Below are 18,662 nucleotides of genomic sequence, written 5' to 3'. Positions count from 1 at the left end.
ATATGAGTTTATCATTTTCTCTACTGTCGGACATTTTGTTAATTCTGTATTGTGTGTCTCCTTCCCTTTTGTCCTTTCCTTTTCCTTTCTAGATCTAACCTTACCTTGGAAGTGGGCTTGCTGGATTTTGGGTATAGACATTTACAGTTTTTATAAATAAGACTGATTGTTTTCAGAAAAGATTATTGAGTTTATCTTCACACCAGCAGTGTATGAACTATCATTTTCTGTACACCCTTGCTAACACTATTAAGAATCTTAACTTTTTCATTAGTCTGATAAAATAATATTGTTTTAACATTTTTTTGAATTGCCTTTTTAAATCCTTCCTACTTTTTCTTAATGAGAAAAACAGTAATACATGCATACGTTAAAGAGGTATTATGCCTGCAAATTATTATATTTATAACTTTAATGTACCTCTTTTTCATCACCTTTTGACATTATCTCTTTCTTCTTTTCTCACCTTTGAGAATCCTGGTTTATGCCAGCTATATTTTTCTGTTATCAGAGTCCTTTTGCCAAGTCTTCATTTGCTCATAGCTTAAATTTAAAAAATGACACTATGGAACAGTGTTTGTGTTTATGGTTATAATTTCATTCAGTGACAATCCAAGAATGTATTAAGATTGTTATTACTTTTTTTTTAAATGGGCCTAATGTCAAATGTTCTGGACATTTCTTAAGAATAGTGCTTCTGGTATCAAGGTCATTTGGATTGTGTTTATGCTCCTCCTGGGGCCCTCTATCCTGTTCTTCTCTAATTAGGATGTTCTTTTTTTGTAAAGCTATCCATCATGAACTTTGTATCACTGTTCTCCTGGACTGGAACCTCTGCTTCTTAGATATGTGTCTTTTTTTCTTGGTTTAATGTCATTTTACTGGGATACATTCTTAATTTAACTCCCACATAACTTTTCTTAGGATATTTTCATTGTGGCCTTGATAGTGTCTTTAATTTGTCTCTAAATTTGGTTGCTAGATTGGCTAGCTGGGAAACTGTAGATTGGAATGTTTGTGAAAGACATTTACTTCTCTACTCTTTGTTACTAATTCTAATACCAGTCTGGTTCTCATTTCTTTATGACTTTTTTTTTTTTTTTTTTAAAGTTTCTGCCTTTTTTCTTTATCTTTAGTGTTCTGGAGAGAGATGTGTGAATCCTCTAATGGATTGTGTTGGACCCTTAGCGGACTCTCATCTGGAAGACTTGTGTCCTTTTAAGGCTTTGGGAAACTAACTTCTAATACTGCATTGATAATTTTCTTCCCTCTCCTCTCTTTCTGAAAGCTTGTTAGTTGGTTGTTAAAAACAATGGATAGTGGCATAAATAAAAACGAGAAAGATTGTACAAGCAAGATTGGGGGGAGGGTGCATGTCGGAGTGCTAACTCTTCACTTTCACATTAGGAAGGTGATATGTAATATTTAAATGGAAAGATAGTCAATAGCTGAACATTAACATTTATGATAAAATACCAAAGAAACAGCCAAAAGAATTTAAAACAGTTGCCTGAGGGAACTGGGAATAAGTAACTAAGATGTGGCAAAGAAGCTTGTTAAACCTGGAGGTTACTATTAACTTCTGAAACTACACATACATTAAATTAAAAAAAAATAAAAGCGATTTAGTTCAAGCCTATAATCAAAGACGATATCCTCAGTAAATGTATGTAGAAGTGTTCTTAGTCCAAGAATTTATTATTATAAGCCTTCATGAAAGAAGATTCCATTTCCTTTTTTGTGATTCTTAATCATTGAGCTGTGTATTTTGAGACTAATTGTCAAGTGGATGTATTGAAGATGTACATGTCCTGTTACAGCTTGGTTTTAAAACTTTCTTTAAATAGTACAGGAGTATATTTGTGTCTATTTCAAGGTCATTTGGATTTATGACTACTTTTTGAGCTTTAAAAAACTTAAAATAGCTTTCTTATAGATTTTCTTAGAAAAAAGTTTGTGAAATGCAAATTTACCTAAATCAGACTTCCATACTCTTTTTAAATAAGCACTATGATTTTCAGGTAATCTCATGTTTATATTCAATATTGTGTGCACTGTAGAAACATAGGGTAGAATGATAATGACTCAGAATCCTACTACTTATTTTGAGTTGCTATGATGGGATGGGAAGGGAAGGATATTAGTAAAAAGACATGGTTTGCGAAAGTGCTAGTTCAATTACTGTTAAAATTTGTTATTAAGAAGTTGGGAACATACGTGTGTATCTTTTTTCTAAGTGTCTCCAGAGGTAGAGGTGACTACATACAAGACTTCTTAACGGTATTGCAGTTCACTTTACAGAACTAATTTAATTTTCGTATACCATCTCTAGGTAGTTTTAGAGATGGCTGGTGCTTTTGTTAGGTGAAATGGCAGTACATTGAAGTCACTCAGGTGTTTTGGTTGTATGATTGGTGGAACACTTTCAGTGTGTGCCTCAATAGTTGTGTAGAATACTAATACTTTGGGCTTGACAGCAGTTGGAACTCAGAGGTAAAACCGTGAATAGATAACTGAGATGGTTACTAAATAACATCAGTTATCTCTTACAATTATGAACTACCACAAAAATAGTAAAGTAGAATGAGGTGATCTATCTAGAATCTTCATTTGTGGTTTAGATTAGCTCCATCATGCCAAAGTAGTTTGGAATTGAAGTTACCTGGTTCTTGCCTTTAGCTTTGTAGTTCTTACCCTTTTCAATCTATAAGATACCACCACCACCTCCTGCCCTGCTTCAGGGAATGGACAGTTAGGAGACTTAAGACCTAAGAAAATCTTGCCTGAATGGGGCCTGGTGGTTTTTAACTAGAGTTATATTTGTAGGAAGTGATTTGGCTCTTGGTCAAGTAGATGCTAAAGCATATAGTGGGAAAAAAAGAAAAAGTACTATTTTAAGTCTTGAGTTTGTTTTTCTAATGTAAAATAGAAGTTTTACTTTATTTATTGTTTCTACTGTTTATATAAATACATCCCTTCCAATCTCCACCCCCATTGGTTTAAGTTTAACTTTTACAGAATAAATCAAATAATTATGCACAGTATTAGTATCCTTCCTTACATTTACAGAAACATTTATTTTATTAAATTCTGATTAAACACTTGACATTCTGTAGAGGTGAAACCTTTGACTTTCCAAATTTAAGATGACAGAAATAATTTCTTAAAATGCAGGTGAAGAACAGCAAAGCCATGTTTGAGATGTTGTTATGGGTAGTTGACTAGGTGTATTCATTAACAAGTTTTGGTACATCAGAATTACATTTGTGGTTCAAATGATTATCTGAGCATAATTTTGGAATTAAGTATCATAGATGTACGCAATTAAAAAAGATAGTTGGTCAAAACTTGTCAGTGTTAAATTTTGTTTTAAATAATCTCCAAGTGAAATTTTTGCCAAATCTTCCAGGAAGCATCTTCAATGGGAAAGTCTCTCAAGAACATTAATTACCCTCAGCATTTTTCCTTTCTCTCTGGCCTTCTCCTGAGGGTAGCTTTGAAGTAAATATTCAAAACTGGAAATGTCAAGGATTAGTGTTGTTTAGTTACAGATTCTTTTTAAATGCATATAGCTTTAAAATCATCTGGGAATTCTGATTGTCTTCCTCAACCCTCCTAAGCACCTCTCTGTACTGCTGGGCTAGAAAGCCAGAAACTTTATTTCTCCAGCTATTTGCATCTGGGGTTTTAGATATGAAATAGCTGACAAATATATCTGTGTGTGAGAAATGTGAAAGGAGTTCATTGTTCTTCTCTTTTCTGTCACACCTCTTTTTGCTGGGTTGTGAAGATGTGAGGTTTTTCTGCAGTATCAGAAATACAGCATTGTGCTGTTTGTTTTTCACCTTTCTGTGTTATCAGGAAGCATTTGGGGTGAGCTCCTCATGATTCAGTTGTGTAATGTATCATTTCCCGTAGACAGTTTATAGCCCCACTCCTCAATCCTCCTAACAGTTAAACACTTAATTCCTTTTATTAACTCTGCCTTGGTTTAAAATATTTAGTTAGTGGGTTCTGTCACTTGCACCAAATCCTGATTGATTCAAGTCCAGAGAATCTTTTGGTGGCAAGGTAGTACTCTTCTTCCATTTTGCCTGTGGTACTATATGAACTTTGGATACATAAAGAATTTATTTTATTGTATGTCATTGACTATTAATTATATTGAAACCTTTTAGAGACTTTTAGTATATGAAGCTCTCAGCATAACTTTAATGTGGATGCAAATCATCTTAGGAATTTGGTGGTCTGATTGAAATGAAGATTCAGTAGATGTAGATTGGGTCCTACGATTCAGCTTTTCTAACAAATTCTCAGTTGATTGTGATTTTGTGGACCACACTTTGAATAGCAAGGCCTGTACTCTTTATAGTTATTATAAAAGTAATATTTTAAATTTCTATTCATGTCCATAAAATAGAAAAAACAAAAAAAACAACACACCATTTCACCCTGCTCTGAAAACAGTCCTCAAGGATAATTCTCAGGGACAGCTTTTATAGCCTTTGAAACTTATTAAAAATTGCACATTCGCTATGTCATAGAAATTTACCTTTTTTAAATTTGTAACTAGAATGTTGTATACTGGTTAGTAACTTTTTTTATTTTACTCATTGGTCTCTCATACTTCTATGTCAGTGCATACAGATCTATTTTGTCCTGGGTTTTTTAATTGCTGCATAACACAGATACCTCAGCTATTGTGGTTTTGCTTACAGATCACCACAATAAATGAATATTGCAATAAAAGGAGTCGTACGATTATTTTGTTTTCTCAGTGCATGTAACATTATGTGTACACTATACTGTAGTCTATTAGATGTGCAATGGCATATGTCCAAAAAAATGAACATACCTTATTTTGAAAAAGTTGCTTAAAAATGCCAGCCATCATCTGAGCCTTCAGCAAGACATAATCTTTTTTTTTCTGGTAGAGGATTTGCCTCATGGTTGTTGGATGCTGGCTGACTGGTTATGGTGGTGGTTGCTGAAGGTTAGGTGGCTGTAGCAGTTTCTTAAAATAAGACAAACTGAAATTTGCCACTTCAGTTGACTCTTCCTTTCATAAACAATTTCTCTGTAGCATGCAGTGCTGTTTGTTACCATTTTACCCACAGTAGAACTTCTTTCAAAATTAGAATCAATCTTGTCAAACCCTACTGCTGCTTTATCAACTGAGTTTATGTAATAGTCTAAATCCTTTGTTGTCTTTCAACAATCTGTACAGCATCTTCACCAGGAGTAGATTCCAAGAAACCATGTTGTTTTCTTATCCATAAGAAGCAATTACTCATCTTACAGTTTTATCATAAGATTGCAGCAATTCAGTCACATATTCAGGTCCTACTTTTAAGTTTCTTGCTGTTTCCACCATATCTGCTTTTACTTCCTTCAGTGAAGTCTTGAACCCCTCAAAGTCACCCATGAGGGTTGGAATCAACTTCTTCTAAACGCCTGTCAATGTTGATTTTTTGACTTCCCAAGAATCGCGAATGTTCTTAAAGGCATCTAGAATGGTGAATCTTTTCCAGAAGGCTTTCACTTATGTTACCTACATTCATCAGAGGAATCACTATCTATGGCAGCTATAGCCTTATGAAATGTATTTCCTCAATAATAAGACTCAAAAGTCAGAATTACTCCTTGGTCCATGAGCTGCAGATTGGATGTTGTATTAGCAGGCAGAAAAACAGCATTAATCTCATTGTACATCTCCATCAGGGCTCCTGGATGACCAGGTGCATTTTCACTGAGCAGTAATCTTTTTTTTTTTCTTTTTTTCAGTGGTGAGTCTCAATAGTGGGCTTAAGATTTTCTGTAAACAGTTGTGCTTTCATCCAGTCTTTGTTGTTCCATTTATATAGCACAGGCAGAGTATATTTAGTAAAATTCTTAAGGGCCCTAGGATTTTTTGAATAGTAAATGAGATTTGACTTCAACTTAAAGTCACCAGCTGCATTAGCCTCTGACAAAAGAGTCAGCCTGTCCTATAAAGCTTTGAAACCTTGAAGCCAGGCATTGATTTCTGTCTAGCTGTGGAAGTTCCAGATGGCATCTTCTAATATATGACTGTTCCTTCTACATTGAAAATTGGTTGTTTGGTGTAGCCACTTTCGTTCATTATCTTAGCTAGATCTTCTGGGTTACTTGCTGTAGTGTCTACATCAGCATTTGCTTCACCTTGCACTTTTGTGTTTTGGAGATTGTTTTTTCCTTAAACCTCATGAACCAGCCTCTGCTACTTCCAACCTTTCTTCTGCAGAGTCTTCACTCACCTCTCTCAGCCTTCATGGAATTGAAGAGAGGGCCTCCCTCTGGTTAAGGCTTTCACTTAAGGGAATGTTGTAGCTTCTAGACCACTAAAACTTTCTCCATTTCAGCAATAGGACTGTTTCACTTTCTTGTCATTGGTATGTTCAGTGAAGTAGCACTTTTAATTTCATTTAAGAACTTTTCCTTTGCATTAACAAGTTGGCTAACTGGCAGAAGAGGCCTAGCTTTCAACCTATCTGGGCTTTTGACATGCCTTCCTTACTAAGCTTTATTATTTCTAGCTTTCAATTTAAAGTGAAACTCTTTAAATTGAACACTTAGAGGCCATCGCAGAAGTATTAATTGTCCAAATTTTAATATTTTTGTGTCTCAGGGAATAGGAAGGCCCTAGGAGAGAGAGAGAGCCCGAGGAAGGGGAAGTGGTTGAGGGAGAAACAGCTGGTCTGGTGAAGCACACACATTTATGATTAAGTTTACCATCTTATGTGAGCATAGTTCATGGCATCTCAAAACAATTACAATAGTAGCATCAAGGATCATGGATCACAGATCACCATAATCAGTACAATAATAATTTGGTGAGGATTACCAAAATGCAGCATACAAACATGAAATGAGGAAATGTTGTTGGAAAAAATGGAACCAGTGACTTGCTTGACACAGACTTGCCACTTATCTTCAATTAGTAAAATAAACAGTATCTGCAAAGTGCAATAAAGCAGATATTCCTGTATTAAGTATAAGTACAGCATAATTTATAGACAATCCCTTCTTGGGAAAATGTAGGTTATTTTTGCTTTATTATGTTTCCAAATAATTTGCATTGTCAAATTTCTTATTCCTGCCCTTTTACACTTGTGTATTTTTGTTGGGTAGGTTCCTTGAAGTGGAATCTCTAGGTCTTAGGTTATTTGCATTTAGAATTTTGATCAGTTCTACCAAACTGCTTTCACAAAAGTTTTCACCAAAATTACCATCTCACTCTTGTTATGGGCCATTTCCCCACATGTTCGTCACTGGATCTTACCAGTTTTTAAAGATCTTAGCCATTGCAGTAGATTAAAAACTCATATTAAGGAGATTGAATGTTTTCTTATTTTTAGCCAATTGTGCAAATTCATAAACTGTCCATTTGTTATTGACATGTATGTTTGTTTATTTACCTTTCATTATAGGTGTTATAAATATTTCTGTACAGAAGTTTTTGTACTTTATGGCTTTTGGGTTTCTGATGTTTAAGAAGGTATAACAAAACAATCGTCTATAAATTTGGGGCTATTAGCAGCTCTCTCTTAAGGAACTTATAGATTAAGCTAGATAAAAACAGTCTTAGAAACACGAGCCCATTCTTGTGTCAGAAAATAATCAAACTGAGTTTTGAGATGGAGCCTGTAACCCATTTAATTATTTTTACATCAAATACTGAAATGAATAAAAAGCTAGGCCCTTCTGTGTATGTTAATTAGGATTTAAGAAATCCCCCTAACTTCTCCAGAATTCCGATATATTTGGCTTGGGTGTGTCCTGCAAATCAGTTTAAAAGCTACTCAGATAATTCTTATGTGTTATACCAAAGTTAGAACCACTTGACCAAAGGATAGAGGATGATAGTGCATTGATATCTAAGCCTCAACTGGGACAGTTGGCATATTTACACCCACCTTTTAAAAATGCAAAAGAGAACTTTCAAAGCAAATACTGCTCCTGTAACCCTCGACTGTAATTTTCTTCAAATTATTAAAATAATATGCTTTATATTCATATGGGAGTTTACATATATGCCTTACTTTTCAGAGCCCCCATTGTGGGGAACTGTTTAGAATAGTAGCTGCTAATTCTGGCTGCATTTTGCTATTATTTGGTGAATTTTAGATGAAAACTTGGGGTGAAAAATACAGATATCCTTGTTCCACCATAAGCAATTGAATCAGAATTGCTGGTGGCAAAGTGCAAGTATCGATATTTCTAAAGTTCCTCTTGAGATTCTAATATGTAGCCAAATTGGGAAACAGTTGTTTTAGAGCTAATGACTAGAAAAGATATGAGATTACAGGTTGCTTTATTGTCCTAAAAGTAAAATGTACCTCTGCTAGTATTAGTTTTCTGATTATAGTTATTTTGCTCATTAACTGTTTTCGTTTGGTTTGTTTATATCTTTAAAAAATGAGGAACACAATAAAAACAGAATGAAGAAGGTTTTTCTTTTTTTTTAACCAAGAGTTTGAATTGCCTTTTCGCTAAACTAATTATGAATTTTGGTAGTACACATAGGTAGATTCTTTCCTTTCACCAGGCTCTGACCTAGAGCAATTAAATCAGAATCTTTGAAGTAATGCTACAAGCATAAATTTTTATAAACTCCTTCTAATATTCAGATTCTGTTTACCTGTTTTATATTGAATCAAGTCACTTAACCTCTCTAACCTCATCTGTAAAAAGTAAATAATGCCTACTTTGCATTAAGTATTGATGTGAAGATCAAATGAAATAATAATGTATATAAAGTGCCTGAGAGTAAATAATTTCACATCTATGTTCCTTCTATTCAGCATTGCCCTTTTGACATTCATACTTTTAACTGTACGAACTCCCACTATAGGTACTCTAGTGCAGGTTAGATTACTTTTATAATTTAATATTTTACATTTATATTTTAATTTACATACAATAAAATTTATTCTTTTGAGTATACAATTCCATGAGTTTTGACAAATGCCTCGAGTTGTATAACTACCTCTGCAATCAACTTACAAAACAGTCTTATCATTATTCCCTGTAAGAGTCCCTGTTTCTTCCTGTTTGTTCAAACCCTCCCTCACACTTAATCCCTGGCAACCAGAGATTTGTACACCAACCCTGTAGTTTTGCCTTTTCCATCCTGTCATGTAAATGGAATCACAGCCTTTTGGAGTCTGGCTTCTATCACTGAAAATTTGCATTTAAGAGTATTCATATGTTGTATGTATCGATAGGTTTTATTGGTGAGTTGTAGTTCATTTTATAAATATGTACCACAGTTTTTTTTTTTCAGATCCCAGTTATGGAACATTTTGGTTTCTAGTTTTTGCCGGGTACCAATAAAGCTGTTAATGAACATTTTCCTATAAGTTTTTGGGTGAACATAAGTAAGTTTTCATTTCACCTGGGTAAGTCCCTAATAGTGAGGTATGGGGGTTGTAGTAAGTATATGTTTAACTTTATAAGAAACTACCAATCTTTTTCCTCTTGGCTGTACTCGTTTGCATTCCTATGAGAAATGTATGAGTTCCAGTTGCACCACATACTCCATAGCACTTTTGTGTATCTTGAATAACTAATGATATTGAGCATTTTTTCATATACTTTTTTTATGCCTCTGTGTAGATTTTCTTTGAAGAGTCTGTTGAAATTGCTTATTTTTTAAATTGGCTTTTCGTTTTCTTCTTCTTGAGTTTTAAGAGATTTTTAAAATATATATTCTAAGTACAAGTTCTTTGTCAGATGTATGTTTTGCAAATATTTTCTCCCCGTCAGTGGCATGTCTTTTCATTCCAAGAGCTGGTTGCCTAACCCAAGGTCACAAAGATTTTCTCCTAGAAGGTTTATAGTCTTAGATTTTACATTTAGTTATCTCTGTTCTGAAATTTATATGAAGTCTGGGGTAGGTTAGAATTGATTTTTAAAATAGGAATGTCTTAATTATTTCAGCGCTTTTTGAATCAACCCATTGAGTTGTTTCAGCATCTTTGTAATAAATCACTTTGCCATATTTATGTACATCTATTTCTGGCTTCTACTCTTCCGATCTCTGTATCCTTTTGCCAGTATGTAGCTTTCTAGTATGTTTTGAAGTTAGGTGGTATCCTTTTGAAAATTATTTTGACTATTTTAGTTTCCTTGCTATTCCATATAAGTTTTAAAGTCATTTGCTTACATCTACTGAAAAATCGTAGTGAGATTTTGATTGGTATTGTGTTAACTATGTAGATCATTTTGAGAAGTTAATATTTTAACTACAGTTGGCCTATCATATCCGTGGGTTTTTCTTAAGAGGATTCAACTGTCTGAGGTTTGAAAATAGTATTTTTGATCCATGATTGGAAATCTGTGAATGCAGAAGGCCAGCTGTATGTATTGTTCTACACCAAGGGACTTGGGCATTCTCAGATTTTGGTATCTTCAGGTGGTCCTGCGACTATTTCCCCGTGGATACTGAGGAACAACTTTTATTGAGTCTCCAAAGCCACAAAAATGGTTTATCTTTCCATTTATTTAGGTTTCTAAAATTTTCCTTCATCAATATTTTGTAGCATGCAGATTACTTCACATATTTTGTTAAATTCGTACCTTAAATATTTCATATTTAGGTGCTATTTTAAGTGATACTTTAAAAACAATTTCCAGTTATTTATTGCTAGTCTGTAAAAATACAGCAGGGTTTTTGTTGCTGTTTTTAATCTCTTTGCCTTTCTTTTTCTTGTCTTTTTGCATTTTTAATACTTCTAAACCTAATAAATAAAAATATGGGAGTGGAACCTTGAAATCCAGATTTTGCAACAACTTACCGCAGTAATTTTTGATGAATTAACAGCAGGTTTGGAAACCTGTGGTTGGGACCAGTTTTTGATCTTAGAACTCAAACAGGAAAGGCACTAGGAACAAGTCGGAGGGCATTTGCCCTCCTCTCCCTTTTTTCTCTTTGTAAGTTGAGACTTAATTCTTGGATCATTTTTCCCCCAGGAACTCCGTCTAGTGGGAGAAAATATAGTGTATCTGGTGCCACAAAGTAACTCACACAATTCTAGTGAACAGTGCTAGATTTAATTCTCCCAATTGATAGGATTATTGCCTTTATTTTACATATGCCTAAATCTAAATGAATAACTTTATTTAAATGGTAGACAAATCCTATTGTGAAAACCTGTTGTCAGACTCAGGACATTTTCTTTCCTTTTTATTTATTTATTTTTAATGAATTGTCGAATCCCATTTCTAAGAAAGAGCTGGGCATGACAATATTTATATATTCTGTACAAATAAACACATTATAATTGAGGATCACATAATAGGTTTTCTTTCACATATTAAATGACTTGCAGATTGTTGGTGTCTGTCTGGAGTGCTGGGTTAAAGGAAGATTCTTTAAGAAAGTCTAGGTTGAGAAGTAAGGAGTACTAGATGCATTAGTAAATTGTGCCTGGAGTGGTAGGTAGATGGGTAGGACTTACCATGTCATCTTTGGGTTTTGAGAGTATGAATGTGTGTGTATTTTCCTGTAACAAGTGGTATTTTTAAGAATACCTGATAGAAATTTCTTTCATGACATGATTTTTATAAGGGATTACTTTTTAACTAAATCAGTTGTTAACCGATATTGTAGTCTGTGGGGAAATAAAGGTTTTATGCACAGCAACTTTTTTTTGAAATATTGATATAATAAAATTATTCATGAAATCCAAATAAGCTGACTCTGACATTGCAACTAGCTCTGGTATCTTTGAACCAGTCAGGCTTAGCTAATCTCTTAGACACCATGGCATTTTCAGTTAAAATTCTTGCCCAAATGGTAAGCTTACTGGTTTCATGGGAAATGGAAATATTTGTGGCAGCATTCAATGATATAGGGCAGTAAGTTTTTATTTCATAGCAACCTAAGATTACACTCCATAAATGATTACTCAGTGCAGATATTTTGTCATTTTTATTAAATATCTTTGAAGGACCATCTGACTCAAAATGGTTTGGAATCATTTAAACTATTCAATACTTAAGGTATTTGAAATTCTATTAATAGTGCGTCGATGTGGCAGCCATTAAATCTTAATGGCATTAAAGTTCATTTTAATTACTGCTTGATTTAATATAGTAATTTTTCATTTAAATACTTTTTGTCTTATTTTGAATTCTGCTTTAGAATCCTATAGAATCTTGCCATATTAGTGTGACTTACTATTTTAAAATAGTTTTGAACTTATAATTAATTTTTTTTGTTTTCTTAGAGAAAGAAAGAAATATCTTAGGGAAACTTGGGTGGAGTGTTACAGAAATTTAAATTCAACCTAAAAATTCACTAAATGTCAATGAAGTGCTCTTACCTTAAATTGACTTTTTTTTTCCCCCTTTAGAATCCAGCAACAATCACAAGAATACTCCTTAGCCACTTCAATTGGGATAAAGAGAAGCTAATGGAAAGGTAAGGAACTATCATATCAGCTTTGTATTTAGAAGTAACACAGAAAGCCCATCGAACAGAATTTATGAGAAGCAAGTAAACATTGGTTTATATATCGATATGTGAACAAACCAATGTGCAAGTAGTATCTGCTTTAGTAAATCTGTAAATTTTGCAATAAATTTAATGTTAACGGAACTGAGACTTAATGTTTCTTATTTTATTTTGGAGGTGAGGTGGGGCTCTACTTCAGTATCTTCTACGTATATTTTTTTAAAAAATTAATTTATTTTCAGTTCTTCAATGTCACCACATATTGGCTTCTTTTACCCCATCTACCTCCCCCTTACTCCCTACCTTCTGGTTACATAGACTTTTGAATATTGAGAATTAAAAGTAGTTTTTAGTGAAGCGCTTGATACATTCTTGTAACACAGGAATAGATCTTTTAATTATTTAAAATTTTTTGCCCATAAGCCTTTAAAGCTATGTTAGGTATGTTAATGACATTCAGTAAAAACAAAGTATATCAGAGTCTCCTGGTCACCAGATCAGCTGTTTGAACTAGTTCTCAGGTTGGAGTGCAGGATTTTATTCCCTTGGATATTTTTTGTATTTTTCCTCTGAAAATGTTTCTTGTTCTAAAAGGGAAGAAATTACTGGTACTGTAGAATGACAGTACTAATTAACATTCTTAATCGTTTTCCTTAGATTGGAAATTTGGAGTACTTGTTCAGGTGATAGAGTGACAGCCTCTATTCTCTCTGCTTTATTGTGTCTAAAATTTGCAATCCTAGAAAGAAAAAATAAAATAAAATTAGCAATCCTCATTTTAATAAAAAATTACAACTAGTGATTGGGAACTGAGAACCCAAATATTGTAAGAAATAAATGAAAATGTTTTCCATTGGATTTAAAAATCAAAAGTACTTTGTAAAACAATTACATTAAAATAATACCAAGAATATTATCCAATTTCTCACACCTTGTACCCCAACTGCAATTGAACAGCGACAATTATAACTCGGTTTTTGAGCCTTCTGTGCCAGACAGTATTTCATTTTATCCTCTTGATAGCTTTATTGGACTAGAAACTATTATACCTATTTAATTGATGTGGAAACTAAAACTTAGAGCGTAATATATTTACCTCAGTTTTGTTACTCAAGGAGTTAGCACTCAAACTCATGTTTGTTGAATTTCTTAAACATATACTATTTATTACGGCTTTTGCAGGGTTCATGAAGAATAAAGTGCTCCTTATAATTAGTGTGATTATAATGTGACCTCCCCAACCCACCCCCCAGCGCCATGGATCTCACCATGTTTTTTGAAGTCAGTGATACTTCTTAAGTTTGGTAACATTTATTTCCAGGCATATTTTATGACACCAGTTAGGAAGAGTTTTCATTGTTTGTATGTGGTACTCTTCTAATGAATTAGACTTAATTTACAGTTTGTTTCTTATTAGTGTGTTTCTCCAAAGACATTCTGAATTTTGTTCTATAACACCGCTAATACTGCTGAAACCATCTTTTAAATAAATTTTCTGCTTAATTTTGGTAAGTTTGAATTAAAAAGTAGGTGGCTTCTGGGAAACTTGTGTGTGTGAACTTTTCAGCTTCCCCTTGTTAATTTCAATTTTTTGTTTTATATATTCTGAAGTTATAGAGTACCTGTAAATCTTCAGTGTTTTTTAAATCTATGCACTATTTTTGTCTCGTTTAATGAGTTTCACATTATATCGTATGTTGTCTGATATTAGCACTGCCACAGTTTATTTTATGGTAATTAATAATGTTTAGATTTAATTACTGCAATTGTAAGTCGTGTTTTATAGTCACCATGTTTTTCTTCGGTTATTTTTTTGCTTTGATCAAATTTTCTTGCCCATGTCTCCTCCCTCCCCCCAACAATAATTTCAAAGTTAAATATTTTAGTGTTTCTGGTGGTCACTCTTAAAATCTGTATATGCATACTTTTCTTCTGTCTTTTCTTCTCTTAGCTTGATAATTAAAATTTTTGTTTGATCTTATTTTTTTTTTTTATTAAGTACGTTTAACTCTTTTAAAGTTCGTTTTCTTCTCATTGTTTTCTCCAAATTTATCTTTTTTTCCCTCTAGAATATAGTCATTTAAAGTCAAGTTTCAGATCTGATAAATTTTTGAGTGTTCTAAGAGAAATTCTTAATATTCTGAGTTTTTGAGTTAGGTTTTGAAAACAAAGCCTTTGGACCTCTTAAGTTGGAGAACTCATGTTTTTGGTTTGGGGAAATCCTTAGCTGTTATTTCTTCAATGTTAATCCCATGTTGAATCTTTTCCAAGTTTGATTTTTTTCAAGATACTTCTGTACTTGTCATCTTTGTCTTTCTACTCTGGTCTGTGAAAGTTCCTCAAGTTACCTTTAATTCACTAACTTTTTTTTTTTAACTCATCAGGAATTTTATTCTGATATGAATATACCATTTTACAGAAAAAAATTTAAAACTTCTGGTATTTCTGTTACTCGCTTTTTCTCTGCATCCACTCTGCTATCTTGAATTTTTACTTCAACAGTATCCAACTTTATTCATTCTAAAAATTTTATTGTTGTTTTATGGGTGCTATCTCCATTATCTCTCTTGGCATATAACTATTCTTACACTGTTTCCTTTTAGTCTGTTTATAAGTAAATAAACATAGAATTTAAAATATGTATTGGTATGTGGTACCCTTCAGAGTATATTATTTTTAAATTGGTCACATTCTAGGTTATAATAAATTTGAAGAAAAATAAATACATTGTATTTTCACACTTCCAAATAACTCTTAGGAACCAAAAATAAGTAAATAAATAAACCTTTAAATAATAAGAACTAAATAATTAGAGTACGTACAAATATAGAATGCCACTGAAGACATACAGGGAAATTTACAGTATTCATATCTTTATAAGAAAAAGAAAAAGAGGTAGAAAACAAACTAAGCCTTTGAAATTGGAAGTTAGAAAAATACAGAATAAACCCAAAGAGAGTGGAATATTTTAAGATAAAGCAACATAAAGGAATTAAGAACAAAAACAAATAAAACAAAAGATAGCTCTTTGAAATGGATTTTAAAAAGTAATTAGCAAGGGAATGAAAATACAATTCTCAGGGAGAAAATATTTGCAAAAGACATCTGATAAATGAGTGTTATTCAAAATATACAAAGAACTTCTAAAATCTACCATACAAAGAACTCTTAAAATCTAACAATAGGAAAACAATCCAATTAAAAATAGGCAAAAATCTGAATAGATGCCTCACCAAAGAAGATATACCGATGTCAAATGAGCATATGAAGGGCTACTAACATATTTTATAATTAAATCACTGCTGGTTAATGTGAGATACTACTATACACCTATTACATTGACCAAAATTCAAAACACTGACACCACTAAATACTGATGAGGATGTGGAGCAGTGGGAACTTTCATTCATTGCTGGTAGGGAATGCAAAATTGTACAGCCATTTAGCTTCCAGTTCGGCGATTTCCTGTAAAACTAAACATACTTTTACCATGCAATTCAGCAGTCAGCCTTCTTGGTATTTACCCAAATGAATTAAAAACTTAAGTTCACACAAAAACCTGCATACAGTTGTTCATAGTAGCTTTATTCATAGTTGTCAAAACTTGGAAGCAGTCAAGGTACTCTTCAGTAGGTGACTGGATAAATCAATTTGGTACCTCCAGACAATGGAATTTATTGTTCAGCGCTAACAATAGATGAGCTCTCAACTCAAGAAAAGACATGGAGGAACCTTAAATGTGTATTACTAAATGAAAAGCCAACCTATATGGTTGCATACTGTATGATTCCAACTATGTGACATTCTGGAGAAGGCAAAACTATGGACAGTAAAAAAAACAAAGTCAGTGGTTACCAAGGGTCGATGTGGATGGCGGTGAATATGCAGACCAAAAGGATTTTTAGGGCCTTGAAACTATGCTATATAAAATTGTTATGGTGGAAAAACATCACTATGCATTTGTTCAAAGCCATAGAATGTACAATACCAAAGTGAACCCTAATGTAAATGATGGGCTTTGGGCGATAATGATATATCAACATAGGTTCATTGTATCAGATGTATCACACTGTTGGGAGATATTAATAGTGGGCGAGGTTTTGCAAATGTGGGAATAGGAGTATATAGGAATATTCTACCTTCTGCTCAGTTTTGCTATGAGCTTAAAACTGCTCTAAAAAAAGTAAAGTCTATTTTGAAGGGGGCTTGTAATAAACTTTTGGCAAATATGGGAGTAGGGGGAAAAGGCACAAATAAAACTGGGAATAGTGCATAATTACGGATAGGAAAAATATTTCAAAATTATAAATGATACTGTATACCACTTTTACCAATACATTTGAATGTTTAGAAATGGAAATTACCTAAATTGCCCCCCAAGAAGAAGTAGAAAAATAACCATGGAAAACTATAGTAAATATACTAAAAGATACATGCTTCTTCCCGAGAAAAGCAGTAGATGATTTTATGGGCAGGTTCTATCTAATAAACCTTCAAGGGACTGCCAGTCCTACCGAAAGTTATTTCAGAATGTAGATCATTAATTCACGTTAGTCAAATCAAAGTAACCCCTGATTACAAAACTTGACAAAGATGACCACATAAGAAAACCATCTTCATTATGAACACAGCCGTTGAATTCATAAATAAAATAATAATTGAATTGGATTTATGGCCTAATAGGGTTTCTCCTAGGAATAGAAGAATAGGTCACAATGGGCAGGAAAATAACTCATCTAGAGCATTTTCTATTTTTTAACAAGTTAATGAAGAGAAACCAAAATGTAAGCATAATAAATGCCAGTAATGCATTTAATAATAATGTGCATTAATCCATGATTTAGAAAAAAACAATTTTTAGCAAACTAAGAAGGTAATTTCTCAGCTAATAAAGGGTATCAGCTAATAATCTACAGCAAAGTTATACTTAATGTTGAAACATTAGAAGCATGCCCATTAAAATCAAATAAGGTTACTGGCTGTCACCACCATTTTAAATGTACTGAAAGTTCTGATAAAATAATACATGGAAAATTTAAAAAGTGTGAAGATTAGAAAGGAAGAGAAATTTTATGTAGACAATATAATCATCTACCTAGGGAACTCGAGAATCAATTGATAAACGTTAAAGTAGTTGTATATTAGAATCATCTGAGAACTTTAAACAATTACCAATACCTGGGCCCCTTTCTGTTCCTTCCCCCAACACACACACCTTAATACCCTTGGAAAATGGAAAAAAGAAACAAAAACAAAATGTAAGGAGTCTTAGTTTCAGTGACACTATGGTACCTCCCAATTCTTGAGTATAAAAATGAAGGATACTGAATGTATATAAACAAAATGAAGTATAAAAATCTTATAACTATTTAGAATCCCAGGAATCACAAAATGTAGACACTATGACCAGTAATTTTTGTTACATAGCATTAAAAAAAAATCTTGTTTCCAACTTGATAATAACAATGTGGTCAAGTATTATTTCTATTCATTTTAACATACTTGAACATAAATCTTATCTTGGTCAAAATTGTAAAATATTTTAAATTTTGACTTATCTGTCCTCTTTCCTCATTTCTATATACCAGGCTTATCACTGTTCTTTTCTTTTATTCATTGGTGAGCCAGAGCCCCTGACCAGTGAGGAAAATAGAGGTATAAGTAAATTCTCATCAATATTTCTTCTTATTTGCCCCCCAGCTTCTAGTCCACAGTTTAAACAAATTTATCCTGACCCGAAATATGAGTGATGTATATTCTTTTTAAAAATAAATTTTGATGAGGGAAGTGTGGAGGGAGAAGAAGGGCTGGTGGAGAAGAAAACATTTTAACTTTTTAGTCTCTTTTCTCTCTCATAGCAGCTTTCCAGACCTTTGACAGTTTCTTCCATACCTGGCCTTCAGTGGTTTTACTCCATAGATTAATTTCTCTTCTGTTTTACAGATTAGTTTTCTCTACTCATTAGTTTCTTCCAATGCTACTTCAGATGAAGAAAAACAGCAAATCAGAAATTTAGAAGTTCAGCAATGACTGTATCTGGTCTCCTACTTTAAGGCAAACCTTTCTCTCTGGGTTTTGATCCTATCATAATTTTTTGGGGACGTTGTTTCCGTTATTTCATCTGTCATATCTTGAACCTTCTTTTCCTTTCCTTGTATATCAATCAGGATTTCTTGTTGTAAAC

The 18,662-nt window shown here is 33.0% G+C and overlaps 1 protein-coding gene across 2 annotated transcripts in view; it reads left to right on the top strand.

The window, feature by feature from the left end:
- ARIH1 (ariadne RBR E3 ubiquitin protein ligase 1) overlaps positions 1 to 18,662 on the top strand; it is a 93,791-nt gene that overhangs the window by 22,878 nt on the left and 52,251 nt on the right. For both annotated transcript variants that reach the window (XM_036218316.1, XM_036218317.1), the window contains one exon: positions 12,378 to 12,445. In XM_036218316.1, the coding sequence (XP_036074209.1) occupies positions 12,378 to 12,445 (68 nt within the window). The remainder of the gene's footprint in view (positions 1 to 12,377; positions 12,446 to 18,662) is intronic.

Source organism: Rousettus aegyptiacus, unplaced genomic scaffold (genome assembly GCF_014176215.1).
Source record: "Rousettus aegyptiacus isolate mRouAeg1 unplaced genomic scaffold, mRouAeg1.p scaffold_m13_p_3, whole genome shotgun sequence".
NCBI classification, from domain to species: Eukaryota; Metazoa; Chordata; class Mammalia; order Chiroptera; family Pteropodidae; genus Rousettus; species Rousettus aegyptiacus.
Note: the sequence above shows the minus strand (reverse complement) of the source record. Positions and strands in the feature narration are given on the sequence as shown.